General features: G+C 41.1%; 1 protein-coding gene across 1 annotated transcript; it reads left to right on the forward strand.

Annotated features, from left to right (window-relative positions):
- Window positions 1-2624: 2624 nt before the first annotated feature.
- LOC148032258 (haloacid dehalogenase-like hydrolase domain-containing protein At2g33255) lies at window positions 2625-21042 on the forward strand. Its single transcript, XM_087682910.1, has 5 exons — window positions 2625-3015; window positions 19355-19397; window positions 19575-19635; window positions 19729-19866; window positions 20479-21042. Exons 1-5 carry the CDS (start codon window positions 2715-2717, stop codon window positions 20665-20667), a joined length of 732 nt encoding a protein of 243 aa, XP_087539036.1. The 5' UTR covers window positions 2625-2714; the 3' UTR covers window positions 20668-21042.
- The last annotated feature ends 2393 nt before the right edge of the window (window positions 21043-23435 follow it).

Genomic DNA, 23435 nt, shown 5'->3' on the forward strand with positions numbered 1-23435 from the left:
TTATGATAGAATTTATGCATCCTATCCTTAATGAGCTAGTCATTGCTTGGATCCTTCTAGTCTTGTTTGTGATGATGTGTTTGAATGGCATTTTGTGTTAGCTACATTTTCATTCGAGGCGTGGAATTTCATTCTAGTCAGAGGGTAATGACACCAAAAGTTTTTTGTTATGTTGTAAAGTAGACAATTATGTACAATGGTATATATATTGTGATGCTTTTGTCATACTTAATACTACTCAAATGATACCATTGGAAGTTCAACAACTCTTATGGATCCACGTACAAGTGGTGGGAAGTAAATCTAAGGGCAACAAGCAACATGACCACTCAACTTCTCAAGGAATTGCTTTGGGAAATGCATGGTTAGTTTGCTAAACAAGATGCCAATACACACACCAAACCCTTTTCTAGAGATAGATGTATGTCACAAAACTTGAGTCAAGGTGTTGAGCTATACTGAAGATAAACCATTCCTCAAGCAAGCCGTTTTATCTCAATAGTGACCTAATGTAAGGCCCAACCTCGGGATGTATTGTGTGCTTTGATGTGATGTGCATGAGCGGCTAAAGCCAACCCACTTCTCATCGCCATATTTGGCATGAAGCTAGTCCCTCTAGTCAAGTCTATGAGTCATTTAGTCATTCCCCCCACACGAAGCATTAGAGTTGATGGTTGTTTCCAAAGTTGAGTCTATTTTGAAAAAATAAAAAATAAATCCATCTTTTTTCCCATAAGGGGGAGGTGTGAGATGTGTGGTGTTCTTGGGGTGAACCTCTTTGTAACCACTTGCAATTAGTATAAATAGAGATGCCCACTCCCAAGATTGACACACTCAATTTGGAGTGTTCCTCTCTTTCTCTCTCTAGTTGCTCTCTTGCTCCCTCAATGTGTGATTGACATGCCACATATGTATAAAACATGTTTGTTCACAATTTGTTACAATCTTTTTAAAAAGCGAGACAACTACAAAATAATAGAGTGTACAATAACCATGTCTACAAAAGAGATGGCTATAATGTGTCACTACTATATTATATAGCAAATGTAATTTGTCTTAGGCACGCACGCACGCACGCATGCACACACACACGCACACACACACACATGCACACACACACACACACACACACACACACACACACACACACAGGTCTCTTTGAATGCTTATTTTAATTTCCTTTTTTTAAAACCATGTTCCTATTGTGCTTAGCATGAGTTCTTTTGAGTTGTAGAGATTAAAAGTTAGATACAAACTTCTAGTGGCTAGTCAAAGACATTTGAAGCAAATAGAGTTTAACCACCTAATTGAAGGTTTCATTGAAACACTAAAATTAGAAATGTGCAGTGATCTAGAAGATGCATGGATAACTTCTCCAAACAAGTTTAGTAGAGCATCAAATTGCAAGGGATATGTTTGTGTAGAAAAAAAAAGGATGGAACTTAGCTAGGCTAAAGAAGTCTTCAAAGCTTTTACTATAGTAGCAAAAAGCAAGAAGCTAGCAAAAGGATGAAATTCGAGCTCTTTCAGCATGTGATAGAAATAAGGCAAGCTACCTACTATAGGGAAGTGGAAATGTTGGTATTTTGCTCAACAAGAGGTTGGTGTTAGATCCTAACTATATCTCACTTGGGTTCATCATTCGTCTCAAAACAAAAAGGCCTCAAGAGAGCCTAGTCATTTTGAGAAGTTTAGATGGGAACTGGATCATAGATTAGAAAAAGATCCTAAGTTAATGTAGAACCTTCTTTGAAGAACTTTATGGTTAGAAAGAAATGTGTGATCATGGTGCTCCTAGTAAACTTATTGAGCACGTGGATAGAGTAATGTCTCTCATGAAAAAAATACCATGCTAACAAAGGAGTTCTCAGAACAAGAACTTTACAAAGTATTAGATCTTGTCACAAAAAAAGCCCTATGGGTCGATGGCATGATTGTTGAATTTTTCATCCACTTCTGGTCTAAGCTGAAGGATCTCATGATTAACCCAGTGAATGGTATTGGAAGTCTAGTGAGCTTCCATGGTCTTGGAAATAATCACACTCCTCTTGAGGCAAAATCAATGCATTGAGTTAACTCATCGGAGACCCATTTATCTCATGGGCATAATATATAAGATCTTCACTAAAGCGCTAGCATCCAGGCTATCCCTAATGTCTCTAATAAAAAAATTGTCTTCCTCCAAATGGACATGGAAAAAGCCTTTGACAAGGGTAATTGAAACTATCTCAAGATGGTTATGTTACTATAGATGGGCATTTGTATAAAGATAGCCGATATTTCTTTTCTACTTGGACAAGGAGCAAAAGCATTGATTCTAGCAAGTAACACAGGATTGGACTTCTTCCAAGTAGGAAGGGGAGTTCACCATGGCTATTCTTTGAGCCCACTACTTTTTGTCGTGGCTACTCATCCTTTATTTTGCATGATTGATAATCTCACAAAAGATGGAAAACTTGTGGGGACCAAGTCCTACAGAGATCAACAACTTGCAAGTCAAGGTTTTGTGGACGATTTGCTCCATGGTGTTGGATGTCTAAGACGAAGAATCTTTAAGAATATCTAATGATCTTTGATCAATATGAAAAGGCATCATGGCCCATACTCCGTGCCCGCCCCCCACCTCGACACTCTCTCCCCCGGGGGAGATAGTCTTGAGGCCCCCCCGTGGGAGATAGTGTTGAGCGCCCCCCCCCCCTCGCAAGGAGGCAGCGATGGCGGCGTCCTCTTGCTGTTCTGTGTCCGCTGCTGCGGCTGCATCGTCTCTCTCGTCCAAGCTGCGGTGCCTGCGGGGAGTAGTGTTCGACATGGACGGCACTCTCACTGTGCCTGTCATCGATTTCAGGCAGATGTACCGTGAGGTGCTCGGTGACACTCATCCGCGCGTCGTCTCGGGTTCTCCCATTGACATCCTGCACGAGATTCAAGATTGGAGCCCTGACAAGCAGGAGGCTGCTTACAATGTCATTGCGCGCCACGAGGAAGAAGCGCTGGAACGTCTTCAGATCATGCCAGGTCAGTACAAAATTCTTGCTGCAACGATTGTCCAATGTTTGTGTAGAGCCGGGGCTTACACATGCATAATGCACGGTGCCTTATTTAGAGCTGGGGCGCACAGATGCATAATGCACACGGTATACCATTTCTTATGAAAGAGTTTAGTGGCGCACAAGCACCTTTGTGGATGTGTCAGCACATGTCAGGCCATCATGAAATAGCCTGCCGAGATATTGGTGTTCCCATGTTCACTGCAGAGAAAGATTATTATATCTAGGATTGAGGGACATGTGAACACTTCAAAGGAGCAATTCCTTGCCTTCAAGGATGGTCATGTGAACACTCCAAGGGTCAATTCCCTGCCTTCAAGAGTGGCCAATTAGAAGTGGCTCCCCCAACCAGCTTTCTTTATCTAGACCAATGTATCACGAAATAGCCACTCAAGTAGTAATAAGGAATGTCTACATAAACTATAGGTGAAGGAGTTGCATTACAAAGATTCTGATTACAACATCTTAAATACAGGCTTATTTTGCTTCAATGCTTGTTATGGAGCCGAAGAGATCCTGAAAATAGTAACATAGTCCAAATCAAAAACTAAGACCAAAGGCATACCAAGTATGTTTAAGTTCAAGGGCATTTCAAGTTCATTTGACCATTGGTATAGAGGAAAAAGGGCAAGGCTCTTGTAGCTTGAAGATCAAACACTTAGTGATTTGATCTCTAGTGTTACATGGTGTAGATTTAAATAAACTTTTGTGGTTAAAGACACGTGTCAAGATAGATGACTTGTAGTCTACGCATGGAGATATGCTAGGGTTTGCAAAAGAAAACTCTGAGTGTACGACCATGACTAAAACATGGAGAACACAAACACAAACACAAAATGCAAAAGTGCAAAAATGCAAATAGAGAAGAAAGAGAACTGTGAAGAATGAATGAATGGATGCTGTAAATGGAGGAAAGAATATACAAGATGCTCAAGGGTAGAGCTGTCTTATAGTTAGTGTCTCTCTTGGGAGCGAGGTGTTGATGTATGTTGCCCATTGAAGACGGATTTAGAGTGCTCTAACCACTAGTTGGAGAAGAGGATGATGAAGAAAATTGCTGAAAATGCAAAAACGATCTATTGTAGATGATGATGATAATGTCAGCAAGTTAGGGAAAAAATAAGTGTATAATGCCGAAGAAGTAAGTGAAAAAAGTTAAGTGTGCAATAGAAGACTTTAAAAAGTACGGCTAAGCCTAATGGAAAGCTTTACTTACTAGCATTTATTGCCGGTCGGCCAAATTCTATGCCCCCTATAGGAGCAGGTCAGCTAGTTTTTTGGTGTTTTGGCTATTTATAGCTGCACTTCCCACTTGGCAAACACACATACTTCTCAGTCTTCAGTCTTACGTTTGTAGGTGCATACTCTGACTCTTCTACTCTCCGTGCTTGGAGCTGCCATCATCATCAGCATGATTTGGTGCCCTCATTGATGCTTTGGGCTGCATGCAAGGATTGATTAGTCCATCCCCAATGTATTAACGTTCTTCTTCAATTAGTGTAGTATTCTTCCTTCCTCTTTTGTTTTCTCTCTCTCTCTCTCTCTCTCTATCTCTCTTTGCTTCTCTATGTGTTCGTGTTTCTCTTCTATTGTGCACTCTCACATGGTATCATCGCCTAACCGAGGACACAGTTTGGAGACTTCTTGTAGAAGAGCAAGTTTTCATTGCGGAGGAGCGCAACCCAAATTTATTAAATGTAGATTTTCAGCCTATGTTTATTGCATTTGCAGTCCATACAGGTGGTCCATTATCCATGTGATCTTCCTGGCAATCAGGCAACTTCTCTAGAAGACCAGGTGACAACATCGAGGCATTAGGTGGTCCCTATTTTTCGCATTTTGCAGCAAATGCAAAATTGCATTTTACAAGCGATAGCTTTTTGGCTCAGGTGACAGCTTCCTGGTACAAGTGACCCCCTTCTGGTGGTAGGTGATAGCTTTTCCTTGATAGATGATACATTTTTAGTTTGTGTAGTTGACTGCCTTCTGTCTTCTGTGCTATCTCCATCAAAATATAGCTTTTTGGGTGATTGTTGTAGGATCGAAGATATCTTACTAGTTCAGAAGCTTTGATGACTCAGAGGAGGAGTTTCTTTCTAGACACTCTTTTGAGCGGAGATGCGATTATCGTGATTATAGTTAGTGAGAGGAGTCCTAGTCAAGTCCAAATAGCATAGGCAGAATCCAAACCTTCAATGTTAAATAGCAAGGCATCAGAAATTGATAGCTCGATGGTTGAGCATGCAAGCTCATAGACAAATATCACTGTTGTGTCTTTCTCGCATCAAATTTGGACAAATCTCCAAATTTTTGGCACAAATCTGCCCAAAATTCTGAATTGTGCTTACACGCATGAACGCCCGTTAGTGAGCAAAGGGCTTGCTTGCAGGGAACCTTTGAAAAAGTAAAAAATTTGCAGAAGAAAAATGACAAATTTGCCCCGTTTCTAGTTGCCAATCCGTTGTTGCTCGCGTGATCTGCTTGTGACGTGGAAAAACAATGTTTTGATGTGTATTTGATTGCATGAGTGATGTTTTGACTTGCGCCTGATTGCAGGAGTGACGTTTTGACTTGCGCCTGATTGCACGAGTGACGTTTTGACCTGCGCACGACTTGGAACTGTCGCCTAACTTAACCTGGAAGAACAATGACGAGCTGACCTGCACGGACTCTGAGAAGCGCAAACACCTTAACCGCAGCTCTGATACCAGTTTGTTGGAGCCTGACGGAGCTGGGAGTGAATGCGACAGATAACACACACAGAGATTAGAGAGCAGTAGAAAGGAGAGTGAGTGCGACACCTTTGATGTTCGGTACAAAAGACTAGTGTACCTCTTTAGGTTTTAGATAGATATATATCTGAAAGTACAAATGTGCTAAGGGTGTGTTCATACCCATGCACATATAAAAGGCACGATGGTCCTTTATTCCCAACAAGAGGATCTAGTAGATGGGACTTCTATGGACCGAGTAGCCTTGTGGGATCATGTCAACTCTTGAGCTTTATCCTTTCCCTTTATGAGTTTACAAGATTTTGTCCTTGTGCATGTTTGCAGGTTGAAAATCGCGATGGAAGTGTGGAAGAAGCTTGTGTCTTTGTATGAGCATAAGACATTTGCCCACAATCCCTTGAGAAGAAGTTGTGGATGCTCAATCTTGATGACGACTCCTCTTTGAAGGAGAACATCACGAAGATGGAGGACATGAGGGGTGAGCTTGCCTCTCTTAGTCGGATGATATTCTCTTAAGACATGGCTATGATCCTTTTGACTCAGTTGTCATCTCCTCAGTTTGCGTCTTTGTATGAGAATAGGACATTTGCCCACAAGATTTTCCCTAAGAAGAAGTTGCGGATGCCCAATCTTCATGACTCCTCTCTGAAGGAGCACATCACAAAGATGGAGGACATGAGGGGTGAGCTTGTCTCTCTTGGTTAGATGATATCCTTCGAAGACATGGCTATGATCCTTTTGACTCAGTTGCCATCTCCTCAATTTGATGTCTTCTACTCTAACCTTATCACATTGAGGACCTATTGGACACTCTTATGGGAGGAGGTTTCATTGCTTGTCTTGGGGTATGACGAGCGACTTTGGAGAGGTTGGGGCTAGTGTTTCTAGCTTTAGCAACACATTCAGTGTAAGTGCAAGTGGAGGGAAGAAGAAGAAGGTGCAGGCCAAGGATAAGAAGTAAGAGGACAAGAAGTATGAGAAGAAGGGGAAGCCCAAGTGCCCACATTGTGGAAAGGGTACTCATTTTGAGAAGTGTTGGCAAAAGTATCCCATTTGAAGCCAAAGGAGAAGGATTCAAAGGATATGAAGGTTGCCCCCATGACGACAAAGTTTGTCTTTGTGCATGTATTTGTCGAGGAGGATATAGCTTTTGCTTCTTCCACTCAGGAGAAGCCTTGGATTGTTGACAGTGGGGCCTCTTCTCACATGACCTATAGACAGGATTGGCTTTAGGACCTGAGTGCCAAAGGAGGCACCGTCACCATTGGTAACAAATCTACCGTTCTCGTTCGAGGAGTGGGGACTATTCCTTTATTGTCGGACAGGCAGTCTTCTTCGGCCAAAGTTCTCTATGTCCTAGATTTAGGTTTTAATCTTTTGTTTATTCATGGTCTTACACGGCTTGGTATTGGCGTGGTATTTACACAGGATGTGGTAACAATGGAGGATGCTTCTACAGGTGTTGTTCTTTGGAAGAGAGTGAAGGGACTCTGTGATTTTCCTCCTCTTCACATTTGTGGACCTATGGGCATGGCCTTCCCTGGGAAGGCCATGTATTTGCTGTTGATTATGGACGACTTCAGTCGTTACGTGTGGTCTTATTTTCTGGAGCACAAGAGCGAGGCGTACTCTTGTTTCTGCGAGTGGAAGGTGTTTGTGGAGAGACAGACTACTTCCAAAGTTTGTGGCATATGAGCAGATCATGGTGGAGAGTTTAATCCAAACCTCTTTTCTCAGTTTTGTAAGGATCACAACATAGTTGTTTTCAGACGCGTTTGAAATGAATTTCAGACGTCTGTAAAGGTCTGAAAAACAGACGTTTGAAAACCCCATATCAGACTTGACGTTTTTTTTAATTTAAAAATGTTTGACGACTTTACACAAAAGCATACAGAATGTGGTCGCCTTTATCTGCCAACTCTTTCCCTGGATCCAGGCAGTCTGAAACACACACTCCTGAAGATTGCATGTGGGTCTAGGGGAGATACAGACTGCACTCTTGAGAATGATGAAGATGATGAGTAGATTAGTTGATGATAGATGAATCATGAATCATGATATATGATGTGACTCTATTATGCAGTTTTCAGTTTTGCTTTTGATTGTTCCCTTTCAATTTTTAGTCTACTATGCAGTTGGCATTGGGCAACTTGGCTTGAAGCTTGATGACAGATGTATCATGTATCATGTATCATGTCAATTCCTTGAAAGTTGAATGATGAATGATGAATCCTTCTATATTGACTCAAACTCTCGAGTCTCAGTGTTCAAAGTTCAAGAGTTGTGCATTGTTCTTTTATTTTGAAATTAGCACATGTTTATCATATCTTAAAGTTGTGTATTTTTCTTATATTTTGTTAAGAATATGTTAAAAATTTGGGGTTACGTACGATTCAGGTCTAGGGTCTGAATCATACTCGTTTCATACTTTCATACGCGTTTGCGTTTGACGTTTGATTCACGTATGGAAAAACTATGGATCACAATATTCGGGTGAAGTATATCCATCCAAACATGCCTTTGGAGAATGGTGTGGTGGAGCATGCGAATCAGACCATGCTAGAGATGGCTTGATCAATGTTGGAGCATTGGGGTCTTTCTCATACCCTTTGGGGTGAGGTAGCGGCTATTGCGGCTCACATCCGCAACCGTTCCCCGACTTTTGCGTTATGGAAAATGACTCCCTACGAGGCTTTCTTTGGTCGAAAGTCCTTAGTGTCTCACTTCTGCATCTTTGGATGTGATGTATTTGCCCATGTGGACAAGAAGAAGAGGAAGATGAAGCTTGACTTGAAGTCCAGGAAGGTTTTTTTTTGGGCTACAACACTACCACAAAGGGCGATTGCCTCTACCATCGGATGACTTAGAAGCTTGAGGTGAGTAGGGATGTGATCTTCGACGAGGTTGTGGCCTCTGAGGATCCTATTGATGGTTCTCTTACAGGTGATTCTTCGTCATCAGCTGATCCTCCCCCACCCTCAGTTCCTCTCCTTCCTTCTAGGATGCCTCTTAGCACCCCTTCGTCTTAGGCTCCTCTCCCTCCTCCTTCTCCACCCTCTATTCCGGCTTCCCTACTACCTTCTGATGCATGCAACTACTATTTCATCTTCGTCGCATACTTCCATCCCTTCAATCTCCCCTTCGGATTCCTGATGGCCTATTGTCCCATAGAGGACAATGTAGTAGATCTCTTCACGACGCCTTTTCCCAAGGCTTCTATGCTTCATCAGATGAGGTTGTTAGGACTTTCGAGACTCTTAGGATCTGAGAGGGGATGTTAGTCTACCTATGTTAGTCTTGTGAGTTTGTCATCTCCTAGTTGTGAGCTATTGTTAGAGTTTGAAAGAGACATAGGAGCTTTGGTAGTTTAGGTGCATTTTCTTTATTTGTTGGCTTCTTGTGTGCATTCCTAGGCCAGTTTCTGCTTTCCACAATTTGCTACACCTGTTGAACATTGTTATTGTCATCTGTGATTTTTTCTAGGTCTCCCTATTTTTTTGGCATTTTTTCTCTTTAGTGACTTGCATTTATTGCCGGGCAGCCAGTATTTATGGCCTTTGCAAGAAGAGGTTGGCTAGTTTTTTGGTGTTTTGGCTATTTATAGCTTCATTCCCCACTTGGCAAACACACACTTTTCAAGCTTTAGTCTTTCATTTGTAGGTGTAGACTTTGATACTCCGACTCTCCGTGCTTGGTGTTGCCATCATCATTGGCCTGATCTGGTGCCCTCACTGACACTTTGGGCTGTGTCTAGGGACTGATCAGTCCATCCCTATTGTATGAGCATTCTTCTTCAGTAAGTGTAGTATTCTCCCCTCATCTTCGGTTTCCTCTCTCTCTTTTTTTTTTTCCCGTAAAGGTTTCCTCTCTCTCTCTCTCTCTCTCTCTCTCTCTCTCTCTCTCTTTGCTTCTCTTTGTGTTCATGTTTCTCTTCCATTGCGCACTCTCCCAAAAATTGTTAGCAGTCTAGTCAGCTCATGTGTGAGTTTGGGCTATACTTGTCATTCCTTGGTACTTTAGGCATTTTATGGTGGTCATATTAGTGATTATTTAGGCATTTATTGTTGGTCGACCAGTTGCCATATTTGGCATATTTTGGGTATTTATTCAATGGCTAATCCTCTCATTCAGTCATCATAATTCTTCAGGTGGTCTTCGTGTTGGAGAGAGGAGCTAGTGTCGGTGCCCACACAGCAAGCGACTTAGTGTTATACGCGTCATTCTCGTGTTTGGTATATGGATTCCATTTCTCGAGCACATATTTGGTTCTCTTCTTTTGCAATGTTCTTTTGTTCTTTTGTTTCCTTTCTCTTTTGTCTCGTGTTTAGCAGTTTATTTCAGCACTTGTCTATGCTTCCACTGCTGCACCACTTCTGACATGGTATTAGATTGCAGGATCTCGGTTCCTGCTGCAATTTTTTTGTTGATTACATGTCTTTCTTCCCCTTGCTGATCAAACCTACGTTTTTCAGACCAGCAACCTGCTTTTTCAGTCTCAATCTGGGTTTCAGCCTGCAATTGTTAGTTTGCTGCATTCAATGCTCCATTAGCTTGCGTTTTTGGTTTTTTGCACCTAACCATGGCTGGGCGATTGTTTGTACGGGCCGTTTTTGCTGTTTTTGGCTGGTTTTTCTTCATTTTGCAGCAGTTGGCCTTCATTTTTGATCAGATTTTTGGTTACACTACATGTGAACTCTCATTTTGTGAAGTCTTTGCTGTTGGCTAGAGATCTCAACAAGGAGAGCCATAAGGTATGGGCTGCTCCAGGAGCACACCCTTGTAACCACTGCACTAGCCCAATGTATTGTCTCTCCCTATATCCTCTATCCTCTATCTTCCCTTCTTCTCTCTAGATAGCTCCTCCATGCACTTCTATAGATGATAAGTTACATGGCCTTGACTATCTTACATGGAGTGCTGCGATGAAAGCTTGGTTTGTGCAAAAGCGGATTTGGTACATTGTATGTGGAGCTATTCCTTGGCCTCAGTGTCCTTTTCCTCTTCTCGAAGATTTTGATGAGGACAACCATGAAGAAGTTGTGCTTACATGGGATTTGGACGATGCCCATGCGTATTCTGCACTGCTTCAATGTATTTCTAAATAAGTTCCCCCAGGTTACCTCCCGTAGGACATCCCTAGAGATATGGTCGAAGCTTCAGATGTTGTACGAGGCACCTTCCCCCATAGGTGTTGTGATGAAAGCTTCAATAGACGAAGTTTGTGTCCAAGGACACTATTCAATCATTTTTGCTTTGTGTTACACAGGTGCAGGACTAGCTTTGACACATGCAGTCTACCCTTCCAGAGGCACATCTAGCGGGCATGGTACTCTACAAGCTCCCCTTGGAGTTTGATGGAGTGGTGAATGCTTTGAGGACGCAGACATCCTCTACACTTGTGAGCTTTACATGTCCCCAATGCTGCTCGAGCATGAGACTTTGCTTTTATAGGGGAGGCTCTCATTTCATTGTGGCGGTTCCAGTGAGGCCTTTACAGCTTTAGAGAGGGATGATAGGAAGAAGTCGAAGGCGGAGTTAGTAGCCTCACAGAAGAAGAAGTGGGTGCGGCCTCCTTCGACGCGTCATCCTCTTCCTTAGACTTTGATTCCGGTCCTTGGCCAAGGCCAAGTCCACGGTGTTGAGCTAAAAATGCATTAGCTTTACTTAAACAGCCCCAAAACATGCTTAATTAATGAAGAAACCTTGTTTATTTAAAAGAAACGCGATCCTAGAGAGTTTATGTGTCCCATAAGTACAAATCCACTTGGGAGGGCCCAAACTTTCTATAAACATGTATGTTGCCCTCCATTCAGCCCTCAATCTCGTTTTTGCAGATTTCAGGTGTTTCAACTTGCTGCCCACACCCCATTCGCGGAGGACATCTCAGCCGAAGCTGTCCATTGCTGTCTCCATTAGTTGGCTCTTGATTTCTAGCCCTCTTCATGCAGTTTGGAGCTGATTCTAGCCAGGCAACTGCTTTTCCTATGCAGAGTTGTTGCCGTACAGCCTACCACATCATCACAACCCTACGTTTCCTTCCTATAGGCTATTGCTCAGTTGTTGCAGGTGTCGACTGGCAGTTTTCTCTCTCCTCCGGGAGTCGCCAGCTGCTATAGGCTGTCGCTAGGTTGTTATGCCCGTGTTTGGCAGTTTTCTCTCTCCTGTAGGCTATCTTACCTGCGTTTTTAGTCTTTCTCTCTCCTACAAGCTGTTCTACTTGTGTTTTTAGTCTTTCTCTCACTTGTTGCCTGCGTTTTTAGTCTCTCTCTCTCATTGCTGTATGTATCAAATCCAGCTTCTCATTGTTGCGTTTGCTGTTGTTCGACATCCAAAGGCTGTTTTGCTGCGATTCGGGATCCGTTCAGAGTACGACACACTTTCCAGCTCATTATCCTTGCCTTGATCCTTGAGATACAGGAGTTCAAGGTACAATATTCATTCACTGCATAGTGTGTTTGTTGCATGAGCATCGTATGTTCAGTAGTCATATCACTTCATTCATTCACTGTGTTCATTGTCTCCGAGTTACCCTAATCCTAACTGTGTTCTTTTATCAGTCCGTGCTTTGTCGTATGGTTTCTGTTTATGTTTCTGTGTTAGGGTATTTGTTTGCACATAGTGCGGAAGGGATTCACTTCTTCAGATTGCGGAAAGGGCTTGATTGCTCCTTTCTTAGCTGCTTTCTAGTCTAGGTGATGCGGTCATCCCTCACAACTCTCTGGTGCCAGAGAGGGAGTGTGAGAGGGTGGTGAGATGGGATAGCTGAGCCTCATCTATACAGGTATACAAGTGCATAGGTTCTAGAGAGAGACGTTCTTGATGCATCAATCGAAGTCAAGCAGATTCAAATCCTGGAGCTAGGATTGACATCTAGGTTTATGATGAGCTATTTCTTTCACAAGCAGCAGGATTCGCTACTAATCTTGAGCTCACATGAGGGGACACTTTGGCGGTCTCGGCCAAAGGCGGGGAATCCGTGGTTACATATGTTCAGAGGCATTTTTGATAGGATGGTCTTGTATGCTACTGCGAGACATTGTTGACAGACATGGAGATCTGTTATGACTCCTCTCTATTTTCAAAACCTGTATGATCGACATTGACCTCAGGTTCTATCCGAGGCACCTTGGTGGTGGCTTGATCACCCACTACTTGGGTATACATGGTTCTACTTTGGTGGTTCTTTGTTGTATATGATTATCATTGTCTCATTGTATTGTCTCAGATCACCCATGATCTAAGAGAGGGTCTTAGCAGTTTAGTCAGCTCATGTGTGAGTGTGGGCTATGCTTGACATTCCTGGGTATTTTAGGCATTTTATGGTGGTCGTATTAGTGATTATTTAGGCATTTGTTGTTGGCCAACCAGCTGCTATATTTGGCATATTTTTGTCCTATTTATTCAGTGGCTTCTGCTCCTCTCATTCAGTCATCATCATTCTTCAATTGGTCTTCTTGTTGGAGAGAGGAGCTAGCTAGTGCCGGTGCCTACACAGCAAGTGACTCGTTGTTGTATGCATCATTCTCATGTTTGGTATATGGATTCCATTTCTCGAGCACATCTCTGAGTTCTCTTCCTTTGCAGTGTTCTTTTGTTCTTTTGTTTCCTTTCTCTTCTGTCTTGTATCCAACAGTTTATTTCAGCACTTGTCTATGCTTCCATTGCTACACCACTTTTGACAAAAATCCCCTCTCAATCACCTTGAGAGGCACTACCATTGTCAAAAGGGGTTGAGGTTGGTTTTGGAATCGGTAATGGATTCAACTTTGTGGGTAGAATTCCTTAATTGTGGATGGTGTGATTTTGGGTGTGGGTTTAATACCCTTGGCCTTTAAGTGACATTTGTTATCTATGTGGCCGGGTTTTTGGCAAAAGGTACATAACCTATTCTTTTTAGGCAAGTAATTCCACGAGGGCGTTTGTGAGGTTTGGTCTTTACAACTCCTTTTTATCTTCAAAGAAGGAGACTGAGAATTAGCATTGGAATGTGGTTTGTGTTTAGGATCAATTGGGGAGGGTGAGATAGGGTCTAAATGTGTAAGTGATTCCTTTCCTACTCCTTGAGTCCTTTAATGGAGGAGATGGCTCATTAGCACAAGAGGAGGGTTCATGTATTTGAGCAACTAGGGAGGGTGGTACAATGTGTTGAAGGGGGATTCTTTAGAGAAGAGGACTAGAGGATAGAGTGATGCACTTGCAAATATGGAGGAGATGCATAGTGTACAGGTGTCATTCTTGGCAACAAAGCACTAAGGTGCAAAGTGGTACACCTTTGAGTATCATTCTTGGCAACAAAGCACCATGGTGCGAATATGGAGGAGGTGCATAGTGTGGAGGTATCATTCTTGCAACAAAGCACCAAGGTGCACAGTGGTACAGCTTTGAGTGTCCAGTGATGGCCTAAAAGCTAAATATACATGAAAGACAATGTGAGCTATGACGAGATAACCTATGGTATGTTTGAAATAGGGTTCTAGATTAAGCAAAGAAGAATCTAAGATAAAGAATTACCTTGTGATATATCTCTTAACATAGAGTTTTCTTGAAATCCACATTGGTATCGAACTGGGTCTCCTAGGTGACTTACAGTGGATCCCTACATGATTGAATGAGCAATATAGACGTAATTAGACTCATACAAAAGTGGATCGTACAAACTTGTCACTAGGCTTGATTGTGATGAATTTGAATTTTTGGATGTTTTTGGAGTGGATAGTCTTTTCTCAATTGAGAGGTGATTAGTCTCGTTAGCATAGTTCTCCAACTGAGATGCACCTCATGAAGGAATATGGAACAAAGAAGAGTTGAGTCTTTGTGAATTATCCCTAGAAGAAATGTTAGTAGATGGAGTGTTGTTCTCCAAAGCAAGACTGTAATGCCTCATCAAAGTCTCCATTGAAGGAGAAACCTGAGAGAACATTAGAGAATCTTGAGATTGGTTTGAGCCATTGTGAATCAACACATGATGTATAGTGTAATCATAAACCAAGGAATCCATGATAGCCATAGGTAACTCTTTAGAAGATCAATGGCTCTGATACCATGTGGAGATATGCTAAAGTTTGCAACAGAATACATATAGTGTCCAACCATAACTGAAACACAAAGAGCTCAAACACATGCAAAAACATAAACTGAGAAGAAAGAGAACTTTGAAGTGAATGAATGAATGCTATAAATGAAGAAAAGAGTGTACAAGATGCTCAAGGGGGAGCTGTCCAACAGTTGGTGGCTCTCATGGGAGCTGCTAAGGGAGATGTCAATGTGTGTTGTCCATTGGAGACGATCCAAAGTGCTCATTCGGCAAGTCAGAGTAGAGGTTGATGAAGAAAATTGCTGAAAACATAAAAACCACCTGCTGTAGATGATGATGGCCTTAGCAAGCTGGGGCAAAATGCAGCTTGTCAGAGTTGCTAGGCTGGAAAAGATAGCTAGAGATGACCATGGCAGCAAGCTGAATGAGGTGCTTTATGAATGGAGGGTGGGAAGAAATCCGATAACATGCAAAATAATGGATGAAATGAAGTGGTTGGGCAGCCTCCTATTTATAGTCTGTAGATGTGGATCCTTCCAAAGTTTGGGTGTTTGCTTATGGGACATAAAAACTTTGGGAAAGTTCGAGTTTTGGGGCTGCTTTAATGAGCTAATGAAGATTTAATGTTTAATGTATCTTCTTTAGCTTAATGCTATGAGGTAAGAAACAAGTTACGCATAACCGATATGTTGATGCTTGACTAGGGTATTGTTTTGGACTTAAGTGAATCTAAGGCCATTAAGATGTATGGATTAAACCTAGGTTTGGTTTTCAAATTTAAATAATGTTGTGTCAGAGTGCAATGGAGTGCAAGACAGGAATGGACCAAGAACAGAGTTGAGAGTGAGAGTGAGAGAATCCCAAGATGAGAGTACCAGTAGTGCTATGGTACACAAAGAATAGAAATGTATCTATATGTTAGGGTACAAATAAGGGTGTGTTCACACCCATAAGTTTATACACATGGGATTAATGGGAGTTTACACCCGGAGGGACTTTACACCTAACAACCTCCCACTTAAAGGCCTGAAGTGGTACCTTTAAAGCTAGCCAACTCCCACTTATCAAATGCAATGCTCATGCTGAGCCTTTACAAGACTTTTAGTAAGAACATCTGCAGGGTTATCTTGGGTTTCAACTTTCGACCTTAGTCAGTGTGATAAGACCATCATCCAAGACCTGTCGAATGAAGTGACACCAAACATCTATGTGTTTGATACGTGCATGGAACATGTCATTCTTAGCCAAACATACTGCACTCTGGCTATCACCACCAAGCACTGGAGTACATGAAGAAAGGCCAAAATCCTTGACCAAACGGCTAAGCCAAATAGCTTCCTTAGAAGCTTCTGTGGTTGAAATATATTCAGCTTGTGTAGTACTGAGTGCTACAATTTTCTGTAACCTTGAACACCAAGAAATAGCCCCACCAGCCAAAGTGAAGGCATATCCACTGGTAGATTTTCTAGTGTCAAGATCTCTTGCCATGTCTGAATCACAGAATTCGTGCAACTCTAGTGTACCCGTTCCATAGCATATACACTTATCTTGTGTACCTTTTAAGTATCTAAAGATACATTTCACTGCTTCCTAATGTGGTTTGCCAGGGTTAGACATGAATCTACTAACAACTCCCACTGCATGAGCAATGTCAGGACGAGTTGCAACCATGGCATACATCAAAGAACCACAAGCTGATGCATAAGGTATGCCTTTCATAGCAGCAGTAGTTGCATCATCTTTTGGGCAATTGGCTTTGCTAAGCTTTGTATATGTCGGTAAAGGCACACCAAGAGGCTTAGCATCAGCTATATTAAATTTGTCAAGTACTTTGTTGATGTACTTGTCCTGTGAGAGAAACAAATGCTATCCTCTCTCTCTTTTAATGTGCATGCTCAAAATGTATTCAGCTGCTCCCAAATCTTTTATTTGAGAAGGTTGAACTCAGCTGCCTTTTAAGAGCATGTAGAGTACTCTTATGCTTTCCTACAATCACCATGTCATCCACATGTAAGACCAACACAATAAGGCTTTCATCATCAGCCTTTTTAGTGTATAAACAGTGATTTGCATAACTGCGTTTGAATCCATGGTGGAGCATAAAAGTATCAAACTTTTTATACCATTGTCTAGGGGTCTGTTTTAGCCCATATAAATTGCGTTTTAGCTTATAAACTAAGTGCTCTTTCCTTGGAATAGCAAAACCTTTGGGCTGTTTCATGTACAGCTCTTCATCCAGGTCACCATGGAGAAAAGCAATCTTCATATCCATATGATCTAACTCTAAATCCAAGGATGTAGTGGGAGCAAACAAAACACGGAGCGTAGTCATCTTTACCATCAGTGAAAAAAGCTCCTAGAAGTCTATGCCTTCCTTATGTGTATAGTCGTTCGCAACCAAACATGCCTTGCATTTGGCCTTCCCATCAACACATTTCACCTTGTAAACCCATTTATTTGGAATACTTTCCTATCCTTGGGTAAAGGTACAAGCTCCCATGTGTTATTTGCATACAGAGACTTCATCTCTTCCTGCATAGCAAGCTTCCACTTTCTCTTGTTTTCACATAACTGTGCCTCTTTAAATGTTAGAGGCTCACCTTCATCAATCAATAAAATGCAATCCAAAGATGGTTGAAACTTCTACGACTGCCTTCTGACATGTGCAGACCTTCTTACCCAATGATCTGTATTGATTGGCGATGGGTCTACATCCTTAAGTATGTGCACCCCATTACTTGGTGGCTGATTTTCAACATTTTCTTGTTGCTGTAACCTGTTTTCAGCATGTTCTTCTTGTTGTCCTATTCCATCATGTGCATCTATTTGCTGTCCATTATCTTCTGGCTGTAGTAGAATAGGTTGCTGCTCATTTTCAGCATCAAAAGGACAAAATCTTCAGCTAATGGTTGCTGAATGGTTGGTTGTTCATGCTGAAATTTGACCTTCTTTTTGTCAAGATCACTATGCGTAGCATTTTTCAGCAACTTTGCCTCAATAAATGTTGCGTCTCGGTTGCATACTATCTTCTTGTCCTGAGGAAGCTAAACTCTATATCCCATCTCTCCCTCATCTCCACATCCCATGAAGATGATAATGAGTGAAATAGATTGACATAACTTAGGTTTGAGAGTATAAGCTAGAGCCTTATATAGACCAAAGTATACATCCATGCCCTTGACCCTCATCAAATCTAGGTAGGTGATTTGCACACCCCTTTTTTTGGGTGCTATTGGAGCGCTTGGAGAGCCTGGTGACAAGATATGTGAATCCCGTGTTTGATTGGCCAAAGGCACGATGATCATATATGGTCTAGATTATTTTCATTCAGTTCTATGTTTTGTTGATTAAGTGTGATTACAAGGATAAATGTTGTTTATGCAACCTTGCCAAGTTTCATTAGTATTTAGAGCCTAGGTTTTTCTTTTGAAAAGAAAGATGATTTTGAGGTGCTTGAAAACAGTGCTGATCAAGGTCCCTCAGGAGAGGGAGAGAATACGGAAGACATGAACATGTTTCTAACTTCATGCAAAGAGAAAAAGAAGCCATCAGTCTTCAGGAGAGGACTTTCTATAGAATCATTTGCTCCAAGAAAAGAATCTCCTAATTAAGGAGTCATCTGCACCTAGATCAATGAATTGTCTTTCCATGCAGAAGAGCCTCCAATACCCTCTTGATCTGAAGTCTAAAGAATGAGAAAACCCTTCGAATATGAGCAGGTATCAGCATGACCTTGAATTCAGCAGCTATTGTTCTTCACGGTTGGTTGGGCCATTTGATCACAGTAGGTTGTCAATGTGGTTCATCATGCTTAGTAGGAATAGGATTTGTTGATGCGTGTTGTAGGAATAGGAACCTTGTGACTTTCCAGTGTATCAAGTACATACTTAGACACTGAATGGTTTCAGAAACCAGAAGTGACTGGTCCGTTGGGCACTAATTGCTAATGAGTATGATTCGCTTGCATGATTGAAATTTTTTTGGCATTCAACATTCAGAGTGCAAGGGATAATCCTTGCATATGTGATAAGGAATACTTGACATGAGTATTCACAAATTTTAGCTCATTTGAATGTCAAGTGATCCATCCAAATGCAAATAGCATTTGCTTAACCTCTTTACTTCTAGATGTATGGCATTCACCTTGGTATTTTGCAATCAAACTTTTAACTTCTAGTTATACCTGTGTTTTATGTTTTGGTATATTTCAGGACAAGATGTTTAAACTAAGTGAACACTAACAATTACCCTATGCTTCCATGTTCCCATGCATGAAATGCATCCATCTTCCTTTTATCAATGTTGCAGGTTTGTTTCTTTTGCTTCTACAACACCAATTCATTAGACTTGAATAATAAACAACTTGGTTCAATGCATTCCATTGTTTGCTGAGTGTTTTGGTATGTAAGCTAGCTTAACATTTAGAGGCAGACTGTTTAGATATTCATCTTGGAAGGTTTTGAATACATCAAATTTACTCTAAAAGTTTTCTTTCTATAAGCTTGATTCACAGGTTTGACTATGAGACAATACTATTGCAGGAGCAGTGGAAATTTGCACCTTTTTGGATGCCAAAAACTTGAGGTGCTTTTTTTAAATGACGCTACATGGCCTTAGGTTGCAAAGTAGTGTTTGCTATCCATACTTAGTCAATGTTTACTTTTAGTTTATGAACTTCAATAAACCATTTGAAAGTTTACTTGTGGTTGACAGGTCTAAATGAGTAACTTGGATTTTAGTAACACTTTACTTTTCGCTCAGGAGAGGTTTGATAACTCGGAATGTGAAGGCATCTGTTGATTTGTTTCACACTCGCTTTGGGGTCAGTTTTCTTACATTGTGAAGAGTTGTAATCAGTTAATCACGAGGAAAGGAATAGGTGAGATGTTCAATTTAGTGCTGGTTTACTGTGCAGATGAGGCATTTTTCCCCAGCCTTGAGCCGAGAGTTTCGCCCTTATAAGCCAAATCCTGCTCCATTGCTTCACATTTGTAAATCATGGGAAGTCTCACCTGCAGAAGTCATGATGATTGGAGACAGTGCTAAAGATGATGTGAGCTCCTTGAAGTTGCTTTCTGCATTCATTAGCCAGATTTATCCACTTAGTGCACTGTCATGTTTTAACTCGGTTCTGTGTCAGAACTTAGGTCGTATAGAAGTCCAGTATATGAAGCTTGTCCTTTCAATAAAAAGCTTCTATCTTTTTCTTCTTCACCTAACAAGTGATCCATGTGTGTTTAATCAGCTTTTAAGAACTGTTGCTTAGTCATAGAACATGGTTTGGGTTCCAATTCGTATAGCAGTGGGCGATATGTATTACACTTGCTGGTTTTGTTCTAGTTAAGAATTGGGGAAATGTTTATGCTTTGCAGCTCGATTTAGCCCCATTTAACCATTGATTGCTCTACCTACCTGTTTTTTCCAGCGTTAATAAAGCTGAAGTTTCTGGGAAATTAGTTTGTGCTCTGAGCCTCTGTATGCTTATCATCCTTTTTGACAACTCGCTTTGTGGGCTGTCATAGAAGATGAGTTAGGCTTTTTTTGATTTTTGGTTTAGGAAAAGGCTGTCCCTAAAATTCACTAGTCTGTAATGGATATCTTCTAAACATTGATGTGTGCAGGATCTTAAAGTCTCTTCTTAAGAATTCTGATTTCACTGTTTCAGATTGCTTGTGGAAACAGAGCAGGTGCTTTGACTTGCTTACTTGATGAGTCAGAGCGATATGATTTGGCCAGCCTACCAACTGAACAGCAGCCAAACATTAAGGTCAAGTCCTTAAAGGAAGTGCATATGCTGCTAGAATCAGCAATTGGGAGTCAAGCCTTGGACAGCGTGAAGGGATCTGATCAATGATTGTTTTTTCCTCATATTTTAAGTTTAAAATGATTACAGCGCATATATATGTGCCTGCAGTTGATATTGCAGCTGAATTACTAGCATGTCCATTCATTCCTATCCTAGAGCGAAGACGGGATGGTCTTTGCAAAGGAAAGATTGCAATTAAGAGGTTCCAGGAAGTATGAAATTGAAGGTGATGGTTGCTATTGCTTCATTATGGAAATTGAAGCACGCATCTTGACTCCACTACTACATGCTATTACTTCATTATTGAAACTGCTACATCTTATTCTCATGATAACTATTTTCACAGTACTATCAAATACATCACTAAGTTTAATCATTCTCTGGTTTTTTCTCTTTCAGAGTTGTCTGAGAGGTTTGTTATGCATGGCAGTGAATCTGGCTGGGATAATTAGTTGGGATCTTTACAAATTTTTATACTGATGTATTAATCTGAAATGGCGCATGAGTAGAACTTTGAATGGTGAATTGGGGTGTAACTCTAGAATGTTCCTGTAACTATTGATGTACTGCATTGGGGATAATGGGTTTACTTGGATTGGCAAAAAGGCTGGCATCAGAGGGTGTAACTCTAGAATGTTCCTGTTACTATTGATGTACTGCATTGGGGATAATGGGTTTACTTGGAATGGCAAAAAGGCTGGCATCAGACCTTGATGTCTGATTGATGGGCAGATTGGAGGACCTGTGGGTAAAAAAATGATATTTGGTGCACACGACATAAAGCTGATGCAGAGTAATGCTCTTATTTAGATTGATCAGACAACACTTCTGCAGCTATCTTTGGGTTCTCCAACTGCAGTCAAGTGTTGTTTATGCATGTCAAGAAAAGTTTCCCAAATTCTTCAGAACTGATCTGGATTGTATTTTTAATACCTGTTTGATCCTGAGGCAGTACATGAAGTGCAAGTCCTTTTCCTGCAGCCTGTAGAACCATGTGTGCGTTAATTATAGAGTTTTACAAAAATTCTGTTCTCCATTAAAATCTCTCAAAAAATACTTAAGATTTGCTTTAATAACTGGACGAAGCTTGTACAAAAGACTACACCTGGGAGTTGGTGGTGATCCAGTATCCATTACATATAAGACAGAGCTGCCTTCATGTTAAAGATGAGAGAAATATGGTTCTATTGGTTAAGAGAAACTGCTTAAAGGGCACAAGAACAGGGTGGCCTCATTTTGATTGTTTCTAATTGCTTAACCTCTAGCTCATATGCATATTAAGCTGAACAATATTAGGCTCTACTCCTTGAAGAGCATTTGAACGTCCTATAGCTGATGTCATGAGGATGGTTGAAAAACCTCCAAAATGTGGACATTCGATCAGCTCCTATGTGACGCCATGAACTTGCACCTGCTTGATTTCACTTCGAAGCTCCATCTTGCAGTGGTTGCGTGGTCTAAATCTAAATCGTTCACATTCTTCCTCAGCGTTGTATGGCTCCCAGTTTCTGTGTCGGCACTGCCACCCAACAGCAATATCGTGCCTCTGGAGTGAAGGGTAACAGGATTTATAGCTCTTTTGTATATGGCTAGACCAATTTATATGTATAGTTGTTCTTTTCCTACATGTGCATCCCTTATTTTGTGTCACGCCGTATGTAGTTTTGAGATGTATGCGTGTGTAAATACCGTGCAACTATGCATATAAGCAAGCAAAGGTTATCTCGCATGTAAGTGAACACTCGAGGGCCTTGAAGCCATACAATGCTATACTTAACTCAAGTGGAGCTTGTTTTCATCCATCACTTTCGATTTTCATCATGAGTTGGTTGATTTTCAATGGGGTTAGTTCATGGAGTCCTCAAAATGTACTAAATCTTAACCCTAGCTAGTTTGCATGTGCATAGTTTTCACAACAACTATACTTAAAAGTTCATACTCAGATTCTTTTGGTTTTCATCTGGAAAAGAAAATCAGAAGTTCGGCTCCATCCATCTCCTTATTTGATAACTTGGGTTCATATTAGGGGTCATCCCTTGTTTGAGGAGGGTGTTCAAGGGATTCAAAACCCTTGTTTGAGGAGAGTTCTAAAGGGCTTCAAAACCCAAATATGCTTGCTTGAGCGTCAACAATATGAAAATATCTTCATCATCGGTTGGAAAATTCCTTGCCTTTTGTATAAGAGTTCGATGTTTGGATTGCTTTTAAACCACTCTAGGCTACTTGTTAGAGCAAGATCTTTGACCCTAGGTGCACTTAGCCATCATTCACTTGTAGATATTTCCACTTTTAATAACTCCAGATGAAAAGTTGGAAACTTAGTTTCATGAATAAAACACTTTGATTCCTCCATTTGACAACTTGGGTTTATCTTAGGGGTCATCCCACACATTCGAGTACTTAGAGAGCCTAAAAAGCTTAAAGGTGTTATTGTATTCTGTAGTGAAGTGTATTTTCATCATGAGTTTCATTTTCATTAGGAGTTGGAAAGTTTCATCTCTAGTTTAATCTTGAACCACCTAAACTCATTGCTAACTAGGTCAAGAAACTTCTTTAGGTATCTATATTGCAATGGAGGTCTTGATCAATTGTTGTTGAGAAAATCAATCAACGAGTGACGAGAGGCATAAGCAAAAGTGTTTTGCATGCTAATAGTTGCAAAAAATAGAGAGATGAAAACCTTGGTTTCCATCTCTAATTGACCAACATGGTTTTGAAAACCATAAATTACAAGAAACCTCTGGTCTCCTTACATTTGGTAGCTTGGGTCCATTCGAAGGCTCAAATTGCCTTGTGGAAAGATGCTTCAAGGTTGA

The sequence above is a fragment of the Lygodium microphyllum genome, chromosome 8, assembly GCF_053477565.2.
Source record: "Lygodium microphyllum isolate KBCC chromosome 8, Lygodium_microphyllum_v1.1.10, whole genome shotgun sequence".
Lineage (NCBI taxonomy): Eukaryota > Viridiplantae > Streptophyta > Polypodiopsida > Schizaeales > Lygodiaceae > Lygodium > Lygodium microphyllum.

Coding starts and splice junctions, on each gene's coding strand:
- LOC148032258 (XM_087682910.1), top strand. CDS start 2,715: ATGGCGGCGTCCTCTTGCTGTTCTGTGTCCGCTGCTGCGGCTGCATCG. Junction 19,636..19,728: donor TGTTTCACACTCGCTTTGGG/GTCAGTTTTCTT, acceptor TTTACTGTGCAG/ATGAGGCATTTTTCCCCAGC. Junction 19,867..20,478: donor GAGACAGTGCTAAAGATGAT/GTGAGCTCCTTG, acceptor TCACTGTTTCAG/ATTGCTTGTGGAAACAGAGC.